Consider the following 15,468-nt stretch of genomic DNA (forward strand, 5'->3'; position numbering starts at 1 on the left):
AGGATACTCACGGTTAGAGAAACTTTTTTTTTTTTAATTTGATGGGAGAAACGTGAAATAAGAGTAACTGGGGTCGGTGCCGCGGCTCACTAGGCTAATCCTCCGCTTGCAGCGCCGGCACAACGGGTTCTAGTCCCAGTGGGGGCGCCGCATTCTGTCCCGGTTGCCCCTCTTCCAGTCCAGCTCTGTGCTGTGGCCCGGGAGTGCAGTGGAGGATGGCCCAAGTGCTTGGGCCCTGCACCCACCCACATGGGAGACCAGGAGAAGCACCTGGCTCCTGGCTTCGGATCAGCGCTGTGCGCCGGCCGCAGCGGCCATTTGAGGGTGAACCAACGGAAGGAAGACCTTTCTGTCTCTCTCTCACTGTCCACTCTTCCTGTCAAAAAAAAAAAAAAGAGTAACTGGAAGTTGCTTCCAGAGTCGCAAGCCGAGAGTGATGTAATAAAGGTAGTGTTAAAATACATGTAAAAATAGTAGTATGTGGAAACAAGCAACCATCATACCAACATACACTTACATTTCTGAACGGTTCAGTACTTCTTAACAACATAATCACACCCATCTTTTCTGCATGGCCTCCAAATGAGTTGGAGCAGACATTAAAAACATGGGAACGAGAGAGGTTATGTGGGCATTCCTATCCATCTTTTAGGCTTTTCCTATCATTGTTATTTTTAAAGTCAAATCTCCGGACGTCTTCACGCTTGGAAGTACTTAAGTAGTTTTGGCATAATTCAATTAAACAACTATTTCGGTGGTTTTTTTTTTTTTTTTTTTTTTTTTTTTTTTTTTTTTTTTGCATCTTAGTCATTACTGTGCCAGCCACTAGGCGTAAAGAGGTTTTAAGATATTAGCCCAGTTCCAGCAGTCTTGTGAAGTTTACATTTTAGTTCAGGCTTTCACAAGGAGAGGTAGTGAAGGTGCTAGCATATGGGCTTTGGAACCTGTGTGACCTTGGCATTGGATTTTTGAGACTCGACTTCCCCATTTGTAACCTAATTACTGGCTTCCAATGAAGCTGTTGTTACCTGGCTTCACCTCCGGTGTAAGCACCATCGGAAAGTGAGGCTAAGCGAATGCTGCTCTTCTCCCCGCTTAGTCCCTGGCATTATTCAAAGGCCAGTTCGCCCCTCATTCACCAAGGAGCCCTGGCTTGTTTTTCTCTGCAGCTTAGTTGCCTGGGTGTGCCTGGGGAGGCGTCACAAAGAGCCTATTACAGGTCTCCACCCACAGCACGAGTGCAAGTGCTGCCAGGAACCTAAGGTCTTTGGGGCGAGGCGTTTGGTTTCGGATTGTTCTCGGGGCCACTATCCACTGAGCTTGGGTTCTGCGACTCGCAAGGACAAGCGCAGAATCACGGAGCTGCTCAGTTTTCTGCCATGTCTTAGCCATCCTCACGCCCTCCTGTCCACCCCACCCTCCGGAGCGAGTGAATGCGCAAATAAGGGTTTTCAGCCCTCTGTGGGAAAAGGGGAGGGGTAGGCAAACTCGAGGATGGACTGGGCAGTGGCAGGGCTCCAGCGAGAGAAGAGAGAGCACATGCCCTCAGCGAGGGGAGTCAAAACCCGGCTGTCCCGGGCCGGAGGAAGCTGAGGCAAGGCGCTGAACGGGCGGGGACCGAAGGCGGGCTGCAGGCCGCGGCCAGCACCCACTCCGCCCCCAGGCCTCCTCTCGTCCGGAGGCCACCCCCCCTCCGCGTCTCGTTTGGTTTCGACCTGACGAATGGGAGGGGCTGTGGACGCCATTCCCACAATGCTCTGGGGCGTGCCGCCGCCGTCGCTGCCGCCTCCGCTGCCGCTAGTGGAAGAAGATGGCGGAAGGCGGAGCGGCGGATTTGGACACCCAGCGGTCTGACATCGCGACGTTGCTCAAAACCTCGCTCCGGAAAGGGGACACCTGGTGAGGGGGAAGGGGTTGAGGTGGCCGCGGATGCGCGCGGGTGGTGGAGAACAGGGCGGGAACCGCAGGCTAGTGTCTTTCGCGAGTGACAGGTGCGGGCAGGTCCGGCTGCGGCCGCCCTGGGCAGCAGGATTTTGGGGCAAAGGTTGGACTGGACCTGAGGGCCGGCGTTCCAGACTTGCTTAGGCACGCTGAGAGGTATGCCGGGGACGCCGGCGGCGGCTCGTGGGGGTCTCTGGGTCCTTGTTGCTCCCGTAGTGCCGCTCCCACCTCAGGCCTGCCCGAGTGATAGGTTTCAGTCGTTCGGCGCGAGTCTTCCTCGGGGTTGACAGGTCTGGGTCCCGCGGCTTGTCACGGTCTCCCCCACGCTACTTCCCCAGTCACTTCTTTCCCCGGCATTGTCGGCATCCAAGTTCCCCATTCTTCCGATTCTTGCAGTCTTCCGGGAGACAGGCTGCAGGATGTTTGCGGTCGGTACTTACACAGGTGGCATGTGCTACGGCTCCACTCGAGAAAAAGAAACCCTAGTTTTCCAGTTCCTTGTCAGAAAATTAAAAAATAAAAAAAAAAAAGGGAGGGAGAAGGTAGGGAGCCTTAGGCTTGAGAGAGGGACCACGTGGTCTTGTGCTTGAGCGGAGGCTTGATAGAAACCGGCAGCGTTTCGGTTAGAATTGCAGCCCTTCCCTCCTGTTTGAAGGATAACGTAGGCCTGCAGAAAGTAGATAAGTCCACTTGAGCCTTCAGGAACTCGCTCGTAGTCAAACTTGTAAAATACCAAAGGATATGGTACACTTAAAATACCGGAGGAAGTTATGTGTAGATTTTCATGCTTTCGGCCATAGCAAGTGGCATCCAGAATAACTTAAGGATATGGTTTGGGTAACAGAAAGAGAAAGCGCTGTGTTTTGGAGGAAGAGTAGCGTGCCACTTGATTAAATTGTTTTTCCTTCCCACCGTCACCCTAATGGTGGTATGTAATTGGCGGAGTGTTTTCTTGAATGATGGCTTCCTGGAGGGGGGATAGGATTTAGAGACCTCAGTTATTTTCACGGTTTCACCACTTGCTGTGTGACTTTGAAGCAAGTTCATTTAAACCATTTTGCATCTCCATATCTTCATCTGTAAAATGGACAATAATTTTTATTATAGGGGCTTTATGTTGATTCAGTTAAATATCCCAAAAGGTTTGATATTTATGAGCTGTTACATTTTAGTTCTTTATCTCTGCCATATACTCCTAACAAAATGCTGTCATATTGTAATTGTTTTCAAATAAGTTAACAAGTGACATACTTAGGAACTGAATTTAGGTACTTTGATATAAGTCTTAGTACTTTTTCCCTAGTTTGGAAGGATACATATACTGTTGTATGAAAAACCTCTAATAGTGTAAATATATACTTGTTGCATTATGCAAAATAGTTTTTGCATTTTCAATGTTACTGTAAATCATTTAAAAGATATATTGTAAAGAATACATAGAGGAAGTCTATAAATTTGTCATTTCCTTTCATTTTAAAGAAAAGGAAACTGAGAAAGAGATACTTAGCCAATGGCAGACTTGTGTTTTCCTCTTGTTAATTTTTCTATTTTACTTAAAGGGGGAAAAATTGCAGGTGCAGGATAGTATTGGGGAATTGTAGAAGCCAGTGTGGTTTATATGTGAGGCAGTTTACTTGCAAATTAGCAGGTGAAATCTGTTAAAAAGGGAGCCTTGTAGAGCAAAAGTCTGATTCAGAGTTTTAAGGAGAGTAATTTGGTACAGATTTGATAGTGAACTCACGAATAAAGTACTGGTAGTGATATTGAATAATTACTAGGTTGTTTGGTGTATATTTAATTTTTGAGTTTGTCTTTTATGGGTACTTTAGCAAAACCTGCCCTATTTTAGAGCTGAAACCAGCCATATGCAAATGGAACATTGTCTTGGCACGTATATATAACCATTTCAGAAACACTGATTGGGCTATTGAGAGAAAAAATAGTTTATTCTTAAGCTTTAATAGAGATGCCTGGAGTTATAGTCAAATACATTAAAACGAGTGAATTTTATTCGTTAGCTTTTTAGCGTAGTCTCATAGTACTCTGGTAACTAAATACCTTGGCAGGTATTAAGATTTATTTGATTTTGGGTGCTTACTAGAGTTTCTGTTAATTTATAAGCAGTGAGTGATTTTTATTAGCAGATGAAAATAAGTTACAGAAATCTGAGATGACGAGGAACATACTTTGGTACTAGATTTTATAGTGAGAAGTAATTCAAAGTAGCTGCAAGAAAGTTATTCCTCTTAAAAAGGTGAGATAGAAAAGTAACACTTATCAGGGTAAGAAGTAATAAAGCACTAGTCTAATAATGTTATTTGTTGATGTATGTTTCACTTCCAACAAGAGATTCAAAAAATTAAGGACAGGATTAAGGTAGAATTTAGGAACTATAGGAAAAAGATAAAGAATTGTCTGGCTAAGGATAAATGAAAGACAGCTTGGAGATACATAGTGATTTCTCATGATGAGACAAAAAGAATTTGTTTAAAGTACATTACATGTAAGTATTTTGGCAGTCTATTAAAAATGGTAGATGAATGATTTACAAAGAAAGTTTTGAGTTGTGGAATTCTGTCTTTGGAGATTTCTTTTAAAATAGACCTATTATGAGCCAATAAACAAGTAACTATACATCATCAAAATCACCACTTCATTTTCTCCAGTGTTATGGAAATATTCATCTACCAGTGACATTCAGTAATGTTTATGTGTGATATGTTTAGTGATCACATGTAGCTAACTGTACAAACTAGCTACATATTGCATATCATGTTTATCTAAACCTTGATACCTCTAGTAGGTTTAAGGAGAGTAACGTTGATTTGTGTTTAGAGTCATTTAAAATGTCTGTTAGATTTTCCTTTCAGTAAATTGCCAAAGAATCTGATCAGTGAAGTTATAGACAAAGACATTGATTTCCGTTTTTAGAGCTTTCCCTCTTACTGCTTCTCTTTTGCTGAGAAGTCTATTTCACCCCTTATGTTTGTGTGACTTTGACACAGAAAATAAACTTTCAGCCACTAATCAGTTCTGCAAAGGGACACTGGTAACATGAATTCCACATTGCTTGGTATATACCTACTAAAGACATTTTTATATTACTATTACTGTTAAAATTAATCTTAATTGGGCCAGGACGTTTAGCTCCAAAAGAGGGTCTGTAATACAACTTTGATAGGAAATGAAATCAGAAAGCAAACATTTTGTGAAAATCAGGGTAGAAATAGTGACATTAAAGCATATTTTTCACATTTTAGTTGCTTAACAAAATCTAGAAAAGTGAATTTTCTTTCTTTAAGCCTTTTTCCTAAGCTTGTTAGTGGATCTTGGATTAATGTACTGTATTTGGCCAAGATGATCCAGAGCTAGTCAGTGACTTATATGATTTAATCTGTTAAGTGACATTAAGGGTTTTTTTCCCCTAAATTACACCATTTTTCCATTAGCACCTGCAAGGTATTAAATAATCTTTTTATAAAAAGGTTTGTGACAGTTATTAATCTTGCTTCCACCTAAGTATAATAATAAAAAATTAGTTTGTCAGACCATAACCTGTATTACTAACATTTTTAAAAAAACCAGTATATGGGGGTATGTATTTGGCACAACCATTAAGACACTGCTTGTTAAAGCACTGCATTCCATATTGGAGTTCACTCCTGATACCACTAATGTGTACTCTGGGGGGCAGCATGTCATGGTTCAGGTAGCTGGATCTCTGCCACCCACCTGAGAGACCTGGATTAACTTCCCAGCACTCAGGCATGTGGGGAGTGAATCAGAGATGGGAATTCTGTCTCTGCCTCTCAAATCAATAAATAATTACAAAATAAAACACTGAGCACCAGCTACTGTTGTAAACTACATACTGACTTATTTACTCATCACCATCATTCAGATTGGTGCTAGTGTTTGACAGAGTAGGAGCCCCAGGTTCAGAGAGGTGTTCACACAGCGAACCTATATAGTCTAGGTCTTTAGTTCATATCCTTAAATCACAGTACTACACTGCCTGTTATTTTTAAAATTTATTTTAAAATGTAGTTCCTCTTTAAAAGGGGCAGAGTTGTTTTCTTCCTCTTTAAATGGAATCTTATATTTAGCCACAGGATTCTACCAATTTTATCCCACACTTGTCTCTTGTGACTGTTCAGTATGGGTATAGAATATGTAGAAAATCTTAACATCTTGTTTCTTAAAATTAAAATATGTTTAAAGATTGACAGGTTAATAACTGAATGTATAGAGCAAATGTTATTTTGGTCTAAAGGTACATTTAAACAAGAATTTAGAATCATTTAATCTTGAGCTTTTCAGTTTTAGTTGTAAGTAGTCATAACTTTTATTAGAGACAATATGGTCCCTGGCTTTTCAGAAATAGAACATAAAGCAGGTAGTAAGATTTTGTAGGATATTTTGTTTTAATACTTTACACATATTTTATAAGTATCTCTGTATTGTGAGCCTCAGATATATAAGGTCCTCTTTTTGAACTACAAATCAATAGGAACAGCCTCAGGATAATGGAAAACACAAATACTAATGTTTGATCTTAAATATAAGATCTGTATTTATCAACTGATTTTTTTTCTTCAGAAATAACTTAGTGAATTTTTGAAGTCAGAAAACTAAGTTAAGACAGTGGACAGTGGGTGGTATAGGCATAATCATATTGATACTTATTTAGCATCTTCCTGAAAACTGACAATCCGGTAGTATCACTCCTAATAGAAAAATCAATTTTACTGTTTTAGTTGCTGTATATATCCATTTTGTTATATGAATTTGGAATGATTCTTTTCCTTCCTTTGAGAATCACTTCATTAATAAAGATGATTATTGAGAAAGAGGGTGGAAACCAGTGGATATATTGGCAGGGAGATAAGGGGATGGTTGACAAGTGATAAAAGTTGGTCAGCATAGCCCTGACTGTTAATGAACAACTTAATACATTATCCCTCTTAGTAGTTTTTTTATCTGTTCTACTTAATATGACTGGTTTAGATCTGTAATTGATGCACAGTTATTCTTAAGTGTTGAAAATTAACTGAAATGTGATCCCTGTTGAACATGGTGGTGGGAATGGGAGAGGGAAGAGATGTATAATTTGGGACATGCTCAGGCTGACTTGCCCCAAGTGGTGGAGTTGGAAGCATACCAGGGGATTCCAATTCAATCCCATCAAGGTGGCATGTACCAATGCCATCTCACTGTTCCAGGTGATCAGTTTCAGTTCACAGTTGGTCATGGTGGAGGGACTGGGAGTCAAAGGGAGCACATAGACAAGTCTAGTACCTGCTAACGCTAACCGATGGAGTAAATAAAGGGGAGAGTGATCCAACATGGGAAGTGAGATACATAGAATGGCAGATGTCCTAAATAGCACTCTGGCCTCAGAATCAGCCCTAAAGGCATTCGGATCTGGCTGAAAAGCCCATGAGAGTATTTCAGGCATGGAAAGCCAAGACACTCTGGCAAAAGATCTCTGTGAGTGAGATCCCAGTGGAAAGAACAGGTCTTCAAAGAAGGAGGTACCTTTCTCTGAAGGGAGGAGAGAACCTCCACTTTGACTATGACCTTGTCTAAACAAGATAAGAGTCGGAGAACTCAGAGGGCTTCCATAGCCTTGGAACTCATGACTGGAGCATAGGGAGATTACTGATGCCATAGACAGGAGTGTCAATTGGTAAAGTCAACAACAGGAGTCACTGTGCACTTACTCCTCATGTAGGATCTCTATCCTTAATGTGCTGTGCATTGAGATTTCATGCTATAACGAGTACTCAAACAATATATTTCACTTTGTGTTTCTATGGGGGTGCAAACTGTTGAAATCCTTACTTAATGCATACTAAACTGATCCTCTGTAAAAAAAAAAAAAAAAAGAAAAAAAAAAGAAATTATCAATTCCCAACTTGACTCTCACTGGGATTAAACATGACAATAGGTCTGCTCTGATTTCATCATCATTTTAAAAAAAATCATCTATTATTTTTCACTTTATGTTTCTGTGTGGGAGCAAACTGTTGAAATCCATACTTGATGTATACTAAGCTGATCTTCTGTATATTAAGATAATCGAAGCCGGCGCCGTGGCTCAATAGGCTAATCCTCCACCTTGCGGCGCCGGCACACCGGGTTCTAGTCCCGGTTGGGGCGCCGGATTCTGTCCCGGTTGCCCCTCTTCCAGGCCAGCTCTCTGCTATGGCCAGGGAGTGCAGTGGAGGATGGCCCAGGTGCTTGGGCCCTGCACCCCATGGGAGACCAGGAAAAGCACCTGGCTCCTGCCAGGATCAGCGCGGTGCGCCGGCTGCAGCGGCGGCCATTGGAGGGTGAACCAACGGCAAAAGGAAGACCTTTCTCTCTGTCTCTCTCTCTCACTGTCCACTCTGCCTGTCAAAAAAAAAAAAAAAAAAAAAAAAAAGATAATCGAAAATGAATCTTGATGTGAATGGAAAGGGGAGGGTTGTGGGTGGGAGGGACAGTATGGGGGGGAAGCCATTGTAATCCATAAGTCGTACTTTGGAAATTTATGTGCATTAAATAAAAGTTTAAAAAAAAATTTAATCATCAAAAAAAAAAAAAGTTGATTATACCCATTATCTAAATTGATTCACAAAATAAGGATCAAAATATATATTTATTTCCCTTTCTTATAGTTGAGAAATTTGGGGAGAAATCAATTGGCCTGCCCAGGCTCACAGATGATAGTGCCCATTACCATTGAACCTTTAATAAATGCATACTCCACGCCAGTCACTGTTTTAAAAGCTTTACACATATGTGGCCATTACATGTTCTTGTTTATCTCGGTTTGTGTTCAGTGATTTCAGAGCTGGTTTAAATATCTGACTTATAATTATTTAAAATATTGGGTACTATCAATATCTGCTTAGTATTAAAATAGTTTTATGCTGTTACTGCTCACCTAATTTGAAAATTATCTCATTAAACCATAGGTATTGGCTTCTTTAGTCCTCACATAGAATTTTCTAAACAGTTACTAATTTTTAAACAGTATTTTTTCTTTTCTGAGTATTATCAGTCCAGCTTGTGCCTTTTATTTTCATTTCTCCAGTTACCATTCTAATTCACACTGCTTGTCTCATTTATTCCCACGAAGGCATTTTTGTAGACTCGTTCTGTCTTGTAGTCTTTAAACACAGGAATGTAGTTCCTTTAAATTTTATCATCTTATTTATACAATAGGCATGACTAAAGAAATCAAATGTAAAACTGATATTGACTTCAGTTTTGCATACAATTAAAATTTAGAGAAGAATCAAGAGTGGCTCCTCAAAAAAAGGAGGAAATAAATTCAGATTGTGACGAACAGCAGAAAACTCCATTAGGATTAACCTATACTTGATTATGTCTAGACCACTTTTACATCTTGCAACACCGAGTTTCTGCGGGTTTCCTTACAGCTCTCAAAAAAAAAGTAGTAACTTTATATCCAAGAGAAGGAGAGCTAAGAATACTTTCTCTTCTAGTCTCCTTTTGAAAAGACCCAGATATTAATGTAATTCCCCACTGATACAGAATACTGTTTAGCTGAAGTATCTGTAGAGAAGACTTCTATTGTGAAAGGAGTTAGAAGATCTCATAGACAAGGGTAAGAGTGATTCTGATGCCAGTCTATTCTAAGCTTCAGAGACCAGTTAAAACCTGAGATTATTAGGGACAAAATTAATCACTTGAATGAAAAGAACATGAGGTTCCTTGATAATGGAAACAAACTTGCTCATTTACTATATAAAATAAGTGGTGGTATTCTCATTTTAGGGATACAGAAACTGAGGTTACAGAGTTAAGTATCCATCATCATACACTTGATCAGTGGTGGAACAGATTTCTAACCAGTGTAGTCAAACTCTAAAGCCTATACTTTATACTCTTTACTGCCTACCAGTGAATGATAGGGCCATGCCCAAGTTATGGAAGCAAACTTATGAGAGATGAATACTTGACAGTATTAAAATTAAGAAATGACAGGTTTGTCATACTAGTTAAACACCATTTTCCTGTGTTATTTATATGAGGACCCTAAAGAATTTTCTTGGTCTTCTTGGTTTAGCCTTCTGATCTTAACAGTCTCATTTCTTTCTTTTCTTTTTCTTAAGATTTATTTTTTAAGACTTTTTTATTTATTTGAAAGCAGAGTTAGAGAGTGAGATTTTTTTTTTTAATATTTTATTTATTTTGAGAGGTAGAGTTATAGTCGGAGAAAGGGAGAGACAGAGAAAGGTCTCCCATCCATTGGTTCACTCCCCAAATGGCCACAACAGGCAGATTGAAGCCAGGAGCCAGGAGCTTCTTCTGGGTCTCCCACATAGGTGCAGGGGCCCAAGGACTTGGACCATCTTCTGCTTTCCCAGGCCATAGCAGAGAGCTGGATCAGAAGAGAAGCAGCCGGGACTTGAACTGGCATCCTATGGGATGCTGGCGCCACAGGCAGCGGCTTTAGCCCACTACGCCACTGCAACAGCCCTGAGAGTGAGATCTTCTAACCACTGCTATGACTCCCCAGTTGGCTGCAACTTCTGGAGCTGGGCTGATCCGAATCTAGGAACCAGGAGCTTCCTGGTCTCCCACAGGGTGCAGGGACCCAAGGACTTGGGCCATCTTCCACCACTTTCCCAGGCATATTAGCAGGGTGCCGGATTGGAAGTGGAGCACCTGGGTTCAAACTGGCACCCATAGGTACTGCGCCACAGTGCCAGAGCCGGTAGTCTCATTTCTGATGTTCTGTGCTTTGATATAGATGGTGTTTCTCATTTCCTGCAAATTACTTTTTCCTGCATTGTTGGGGGTTATGCATCATTCATATTATTTCAAATACATTTTACTGATTCTTGAGTATCACTTACCTATTCAAAGCTTAGCTCAAAACCAATTCTATAAAATCATCCTAATAGGTACTTCAAGATCTATGGCCCTTCCACTCTTTGCTTTTTTAAGATAAATATATAACAGCTTTATTATGATATTATTCAGATACCATACAGTTTACCTACTTAAAGTAGATACTTCATTGGGATTTAGTATACTCACAAAGTTGTGAAACCCATCATAATCAGTTTTAGAATATTTTCATCATTGCATAAAAGGAACTCCATACTCATTTTGAGTCACCTCACATTTCTGCCCCAATTCCCCTCACATTTCTGCCCCATTCCCCTGTTCTTGGTAACTACAGATATACTTTTTCTTTCTATATTTGCTATTCTGAATACTTTATATAAACAGTAGTGTAATATGACTTCTCTGACATAACATTGTTTTCTATATTCATCCATGTTGTAGCATGTATCAGCACATAATTTCGTTTTATTGCCAAATAATAATCCATTGCATAGAAATATCACATTTTATTTGTCCATTCAGCCATTTGAATTTCCAACTTGGGGCTATCATGAATAACCCTGCTGTGGACACCCATATGCAAATTTTCCTATCTCCTGGAGATGTACCTAGAAGTGGAATTGCTAGATCTCTATATTTAACTTTTTGAGGAACTGCTATACTGTTTTCCAAAGTGGCTACATCATTTTACATCACCATCAGCAGTATAGGAGAGTTTGAATTTTCCCACATCTTTATCAGCACTTCTTACTGTTGTTTTTTTAGAGTCATCTTAGTGAATGTGAAGTGGTATTTCATTGTAGATTTGAATTGCGTTTTCCTAATAGCTGATGATGTTGAGCATCTTTTCCTCTGTTTTTTTTTTTTTTTTCATTTGTATGACTTTTCTGGATATCTGTCCAGAACCTCTGCCTATTTTTAAAATTTAGCTATTTGTCTTTTTATTGCATTGTGAGAGTAATTTTTAACTTTAGATTCAGGTCTCAAATCAAATAGGTAACTTAGAAAATTTTCTCCTCTAGGTTTTCCTTTTTTAAATTTTAATTTTATTTTAGAGATAGAGATAAAGAGAGACAAATAGAACTCCCATGTACTGATACACTTCTCAAATATCCTACAGTAGCCAAAGTGAAAGTTGGGAGCAAGGAACTCAATCCAGGTCTCTCACATGGTTGGCAGGGACCCAACACTTTGAGTCATTAACTGCTACCTTTTAGGGTGTGCATCAGCAAGAAGCAGGATTTAAGAGTAGAGCTAGGACTTGAATACAGGCACACTGATATGGAATGCAGGCATCAGAATTGATAGTTTAACCATTAGACCATATGCCCACCCCTTTGTAGGTTTTCTTTACATGTTCTTGATAGTGTCTATTGAAGCGCAAAACTTTTTTTTTAAATATCACTCATTGTGTGTTACATGTGTTCTTAGCACCCTCTGGACTAATTTCTCTTTTCAAAATGAAAGCATTCGAGTGTCTGAAAAACTTTTCTAAATGAAGTTTGATGTATGTATTTTTTAAAGATTATTTATTTGAAAGGCAGAATTACAGAGAGGCAGAGAAAGAAAGACGGAGAATTCTTCCATCTGCTGGTTCACTTCCCAAATGACCGCAACAGCCAGAGCTGAGCCGATCCAAAGCCAGGAGCCGGGAGCTTCTTCTGGGTCTCCTATGTGGATGCAGGGGCCCAAGCATCTGGGCCATCTTCTACTGCTTTCCCAGGCCACAGCAGAGAGCTGGATTGGAAGCAGAGCAGCCAGGACTCGAACCAGCACCCATATTGGATGCTGGCATTGCAGGCAGCAGCTTTACCCGCTATGCCATAGTGCTGTCCCCAATTTATGTATTTTTTAATCACTTTTGCTTTTGTTACATCTAAGAAAGCTTTGCCAAACTCAAGATCATAAAGATTTCCTCACCCACATTTTCTTCTACATGCTTTATAGTTTTAGTTCTCATATTTAAGTTTGTGATCCAGCTGAGTTAATTTTTTGTGTGTATGGGATGAGAAAGCAATCTGTCTTCATTCTTTTGCATGTGGATATCCAGTTGTCCAAGCAACGTATGTCAAAAAGACTGCTTTCCTTGTTGGATTTCTTGGTACTCACCTCAAAAATCAGTTGACTGCAAAAGTGAGGGTTTATTTACTCTTTTCTGTTCCACTGATATATATTTCTATACTTTATACCAGTATCACACTTCGTTAATTACTATAGCTGTGTAATAAGTTTGGAAGTATGAGTCTATCAACAACTTCTTTTTCAAGATTGTCTTGGCCCTCTTATCTTACTCTTTAATTTTTATTATGTTAAAATGTTTTGTAATATTCTTAAATATATGTAAATATTTTAATTTGTCCATATAAGTGGTAACACTTCTCTTTTTAGCAGCCTGTTTGTTTTAAATTTCTCGTTGGATCTCTCCTCAGCCCTTTATTTCTTAGTAGTACTCAGAGTGATTGCAGTGGATCATTTAAATCATTCAACCCAAAGATCTCTCTCCCACCGTTAACCTGCTGTGGTAAAAGGACAAACACTATTCTATCTTAAGAACATAGATCAATGTTTTAATTATCAAAAAGACATTTACAGTATCTCTATGGAAGACGGTGATACAACATCCTCAGCAAATGGAAAAAAGGGACTAAGCCCACATTAATCCATCAAATGAAAAAGCCTTCATATTACGCCATGTAAATGTTTAAAATATTCAAAATAATATGTGTTATTTATAGAAATATAGTTTAAGAAAAATATATAATGGAATGGTAAATGCTAAATTCAGGGTAACGTGTAAGTAGAAGAATTCACAGGGCTATATTTATTTATATTTGTAATCATTTTCTTAAACTGTATGGTTTGATGGTATATGCATAGATTCTTACTATTCTGAGATATTTAATGTAAGACTTGAATATGATACAATTTTTTTAATGTTTTGAGGAAGTCCCAGGATTTTTTTTTTAACACTAAACTCATTCTAGTTTATAAAAGTTTCATAGAATTTGTTAGTTCAGGAAATTTGTACAGCGAAGGTCAAACATTATTTATCCATGCTTATCAAACATAAATGAGAAATATAGTTGCCAGAAATCTTTAGTATGTAGAAGCATACATAATTAAGGTATCAATGGTCATATACATGTATTCTTAATGAGCAGTTTAAATATAATCTTGACCTCCTTCTTGAGTTCCTTATTTGTCTTAGTTTAGATCTAAAAAGAGGTCATAAAAATCAGTTCTTGCTAACTGATAGATTTAATATGCAGAACAGAAAATAGGTTAGAAATGTTTGAAATCTAAAAATTATGAAATAAAGAAAAGATAAACCAGGCCATTGGTGTATGTGAAAGAACTTCCTAACTGGTTAAGTTTTATTGAAACAATGAAATTCTGTTTTGTGGTACTTAAAATAAGTCTGTGAAATATCTGACTTATAATAATTTAAGGGGACAGCGCTGTGGTTCAGTTGGTTAAAGCCCCAGCCTGCAGTGCCAGCATCTCATATGGCCACTGGTTCATGTCCCAGCTGCTCCACTTCTGATCCAGTTCTCTGCTATAGCCTGAGAAAGCAGTAGAGGATGGCCCAAGTGCTTGGGCCCTGCACCCACACGGGAGATCCAGAAGAAGCTTCTTGCTTCGGATCAGCTCAGCCCTGGCAATTGTGGTCATTTAGGGAGTGAACCAGCGGATGGAAGACCTCTCTCTCTCTCTGGCTCTACCCCCTCTCTGTAACTTTCAAATAAATAAAATAAATATCTTTTAAAAAAATTTAAAATAATACTATCAATATCTACTTAGTGTTAAAAATGTTTTTATACTGTCACCACTCATGTAATTTAAACATTTCATTAAGCAAGGGAATTGATCATGAATGAATTATCATTCAGATTCTTTATTAATTCTGCACAAGATAGTTTTATTTTTCTGAGATTAAGTGTGCTACACTGGATTACACTGCTATTTTTGTGTTTTTTTTTTTCTACTTGTTAAAGAATGTCTGCTCTCCAGAAAGATAAGATTTATTTTTAAAAATAAACAAGACTGGGCTGGCGCCATGGCTCACTTGGTTAATCCTCCACCTGCAGCGCTGGCATCCCATATGGGCACCGGGTTCTAGTCCCAGTTGCTCCTCTTCCAGGCCAGCTCTCTGCTGTGGCCCAGGAGGGCAGTGGAGGATGGCCCAAATGCTTGGGCCCTGCACCCACATTGGAGACCAGGAAGAAGCACCTGGCTCCTGTCTTCGGATCGACGCAGCGCTGGCCGTAGCAGCCATTTGGGGAGTGAACCAACGGAAGGAAGACCTTTCTCTCTGTCTCTCTGTCTCACTGTCTATAACTCTATCTGTCAAATAATAAATAAATAAATAAGACTATACAACGGGGCTTCAAAAAGTTTGTGGAAAATGGAGTTAAAAGGTAATGTGCCTTTTCCATGAACTTCTTGAAACCCCTTTAAATTTATGTCAGTATTCATCAGTTAAGCAGGGGACAGTTACCTGAAAATTGTCAATATAAACATTTACAAATAAAATTTAAAATAGCGATGGGTCTTTTTATTTTTAAATATTTATTTATGTATTTGAGAGAGAGAGTTATAGACCAAGAGAGGGAGAGACAGAGAGAGAGGACTTCCATCCCCTGGTTCACTCCCCAAATG

At 39.4% G+C, this 15,468-nt stretch overlaps 1 protein-coding gene across 13 annotated transcripts in view; it reads left to right on the forward strand.

The window, feature by feature from the left end:
* Nucleotides 1-1,711: 1,711 nt before the first annotated feature.
* The window catches only part of USP15 (ubiquitin specific peptidase 15), a 128,112-nt gene continuing 114,355 nt past the window's right edge, over nucleotides 1,712-15,468 (forward strand). For 9 of the 13 annotated variants that reach the window (XR_007919692.2, XR_011380127.1, XR_007919695.2 and 6 more), the window contains exon 1: nucleotides 1,761-1,899. Coding sequence is in view for 3 of the 13 variants with exons in the window: in XM_002711302.5 (XP_002711348.1) it covers nucleotides 1,811-1,899 (89 nt within the window). In the remaining 10 variants the exon portion in view is untranslated. Of the gene's footprint in view, nucleotides 1,900-15,468 lie in introns of all 13 variants that reach the window. The other 4 variants (XR_011380130.1, XM_070052558.1, XM_070052556.1 and 1 more) reach the window with 4 other exon arrangements.

This window comes from Oryctolagus cuniculus, chromosome 11 (assembly GCF_964237555.1).
Source record: "Oryctolagus cuniculus chromosome 11, mOryCun1.1, whole genome shotgun sequence".
In the NCBI taxonomy this organism is placed as follows: Eukaryota; Metazoa; Chordata; class Mammalia; order Lagomorpha; family Leporidae; genus Oryctolagus; species Oryctolagus cuniculus.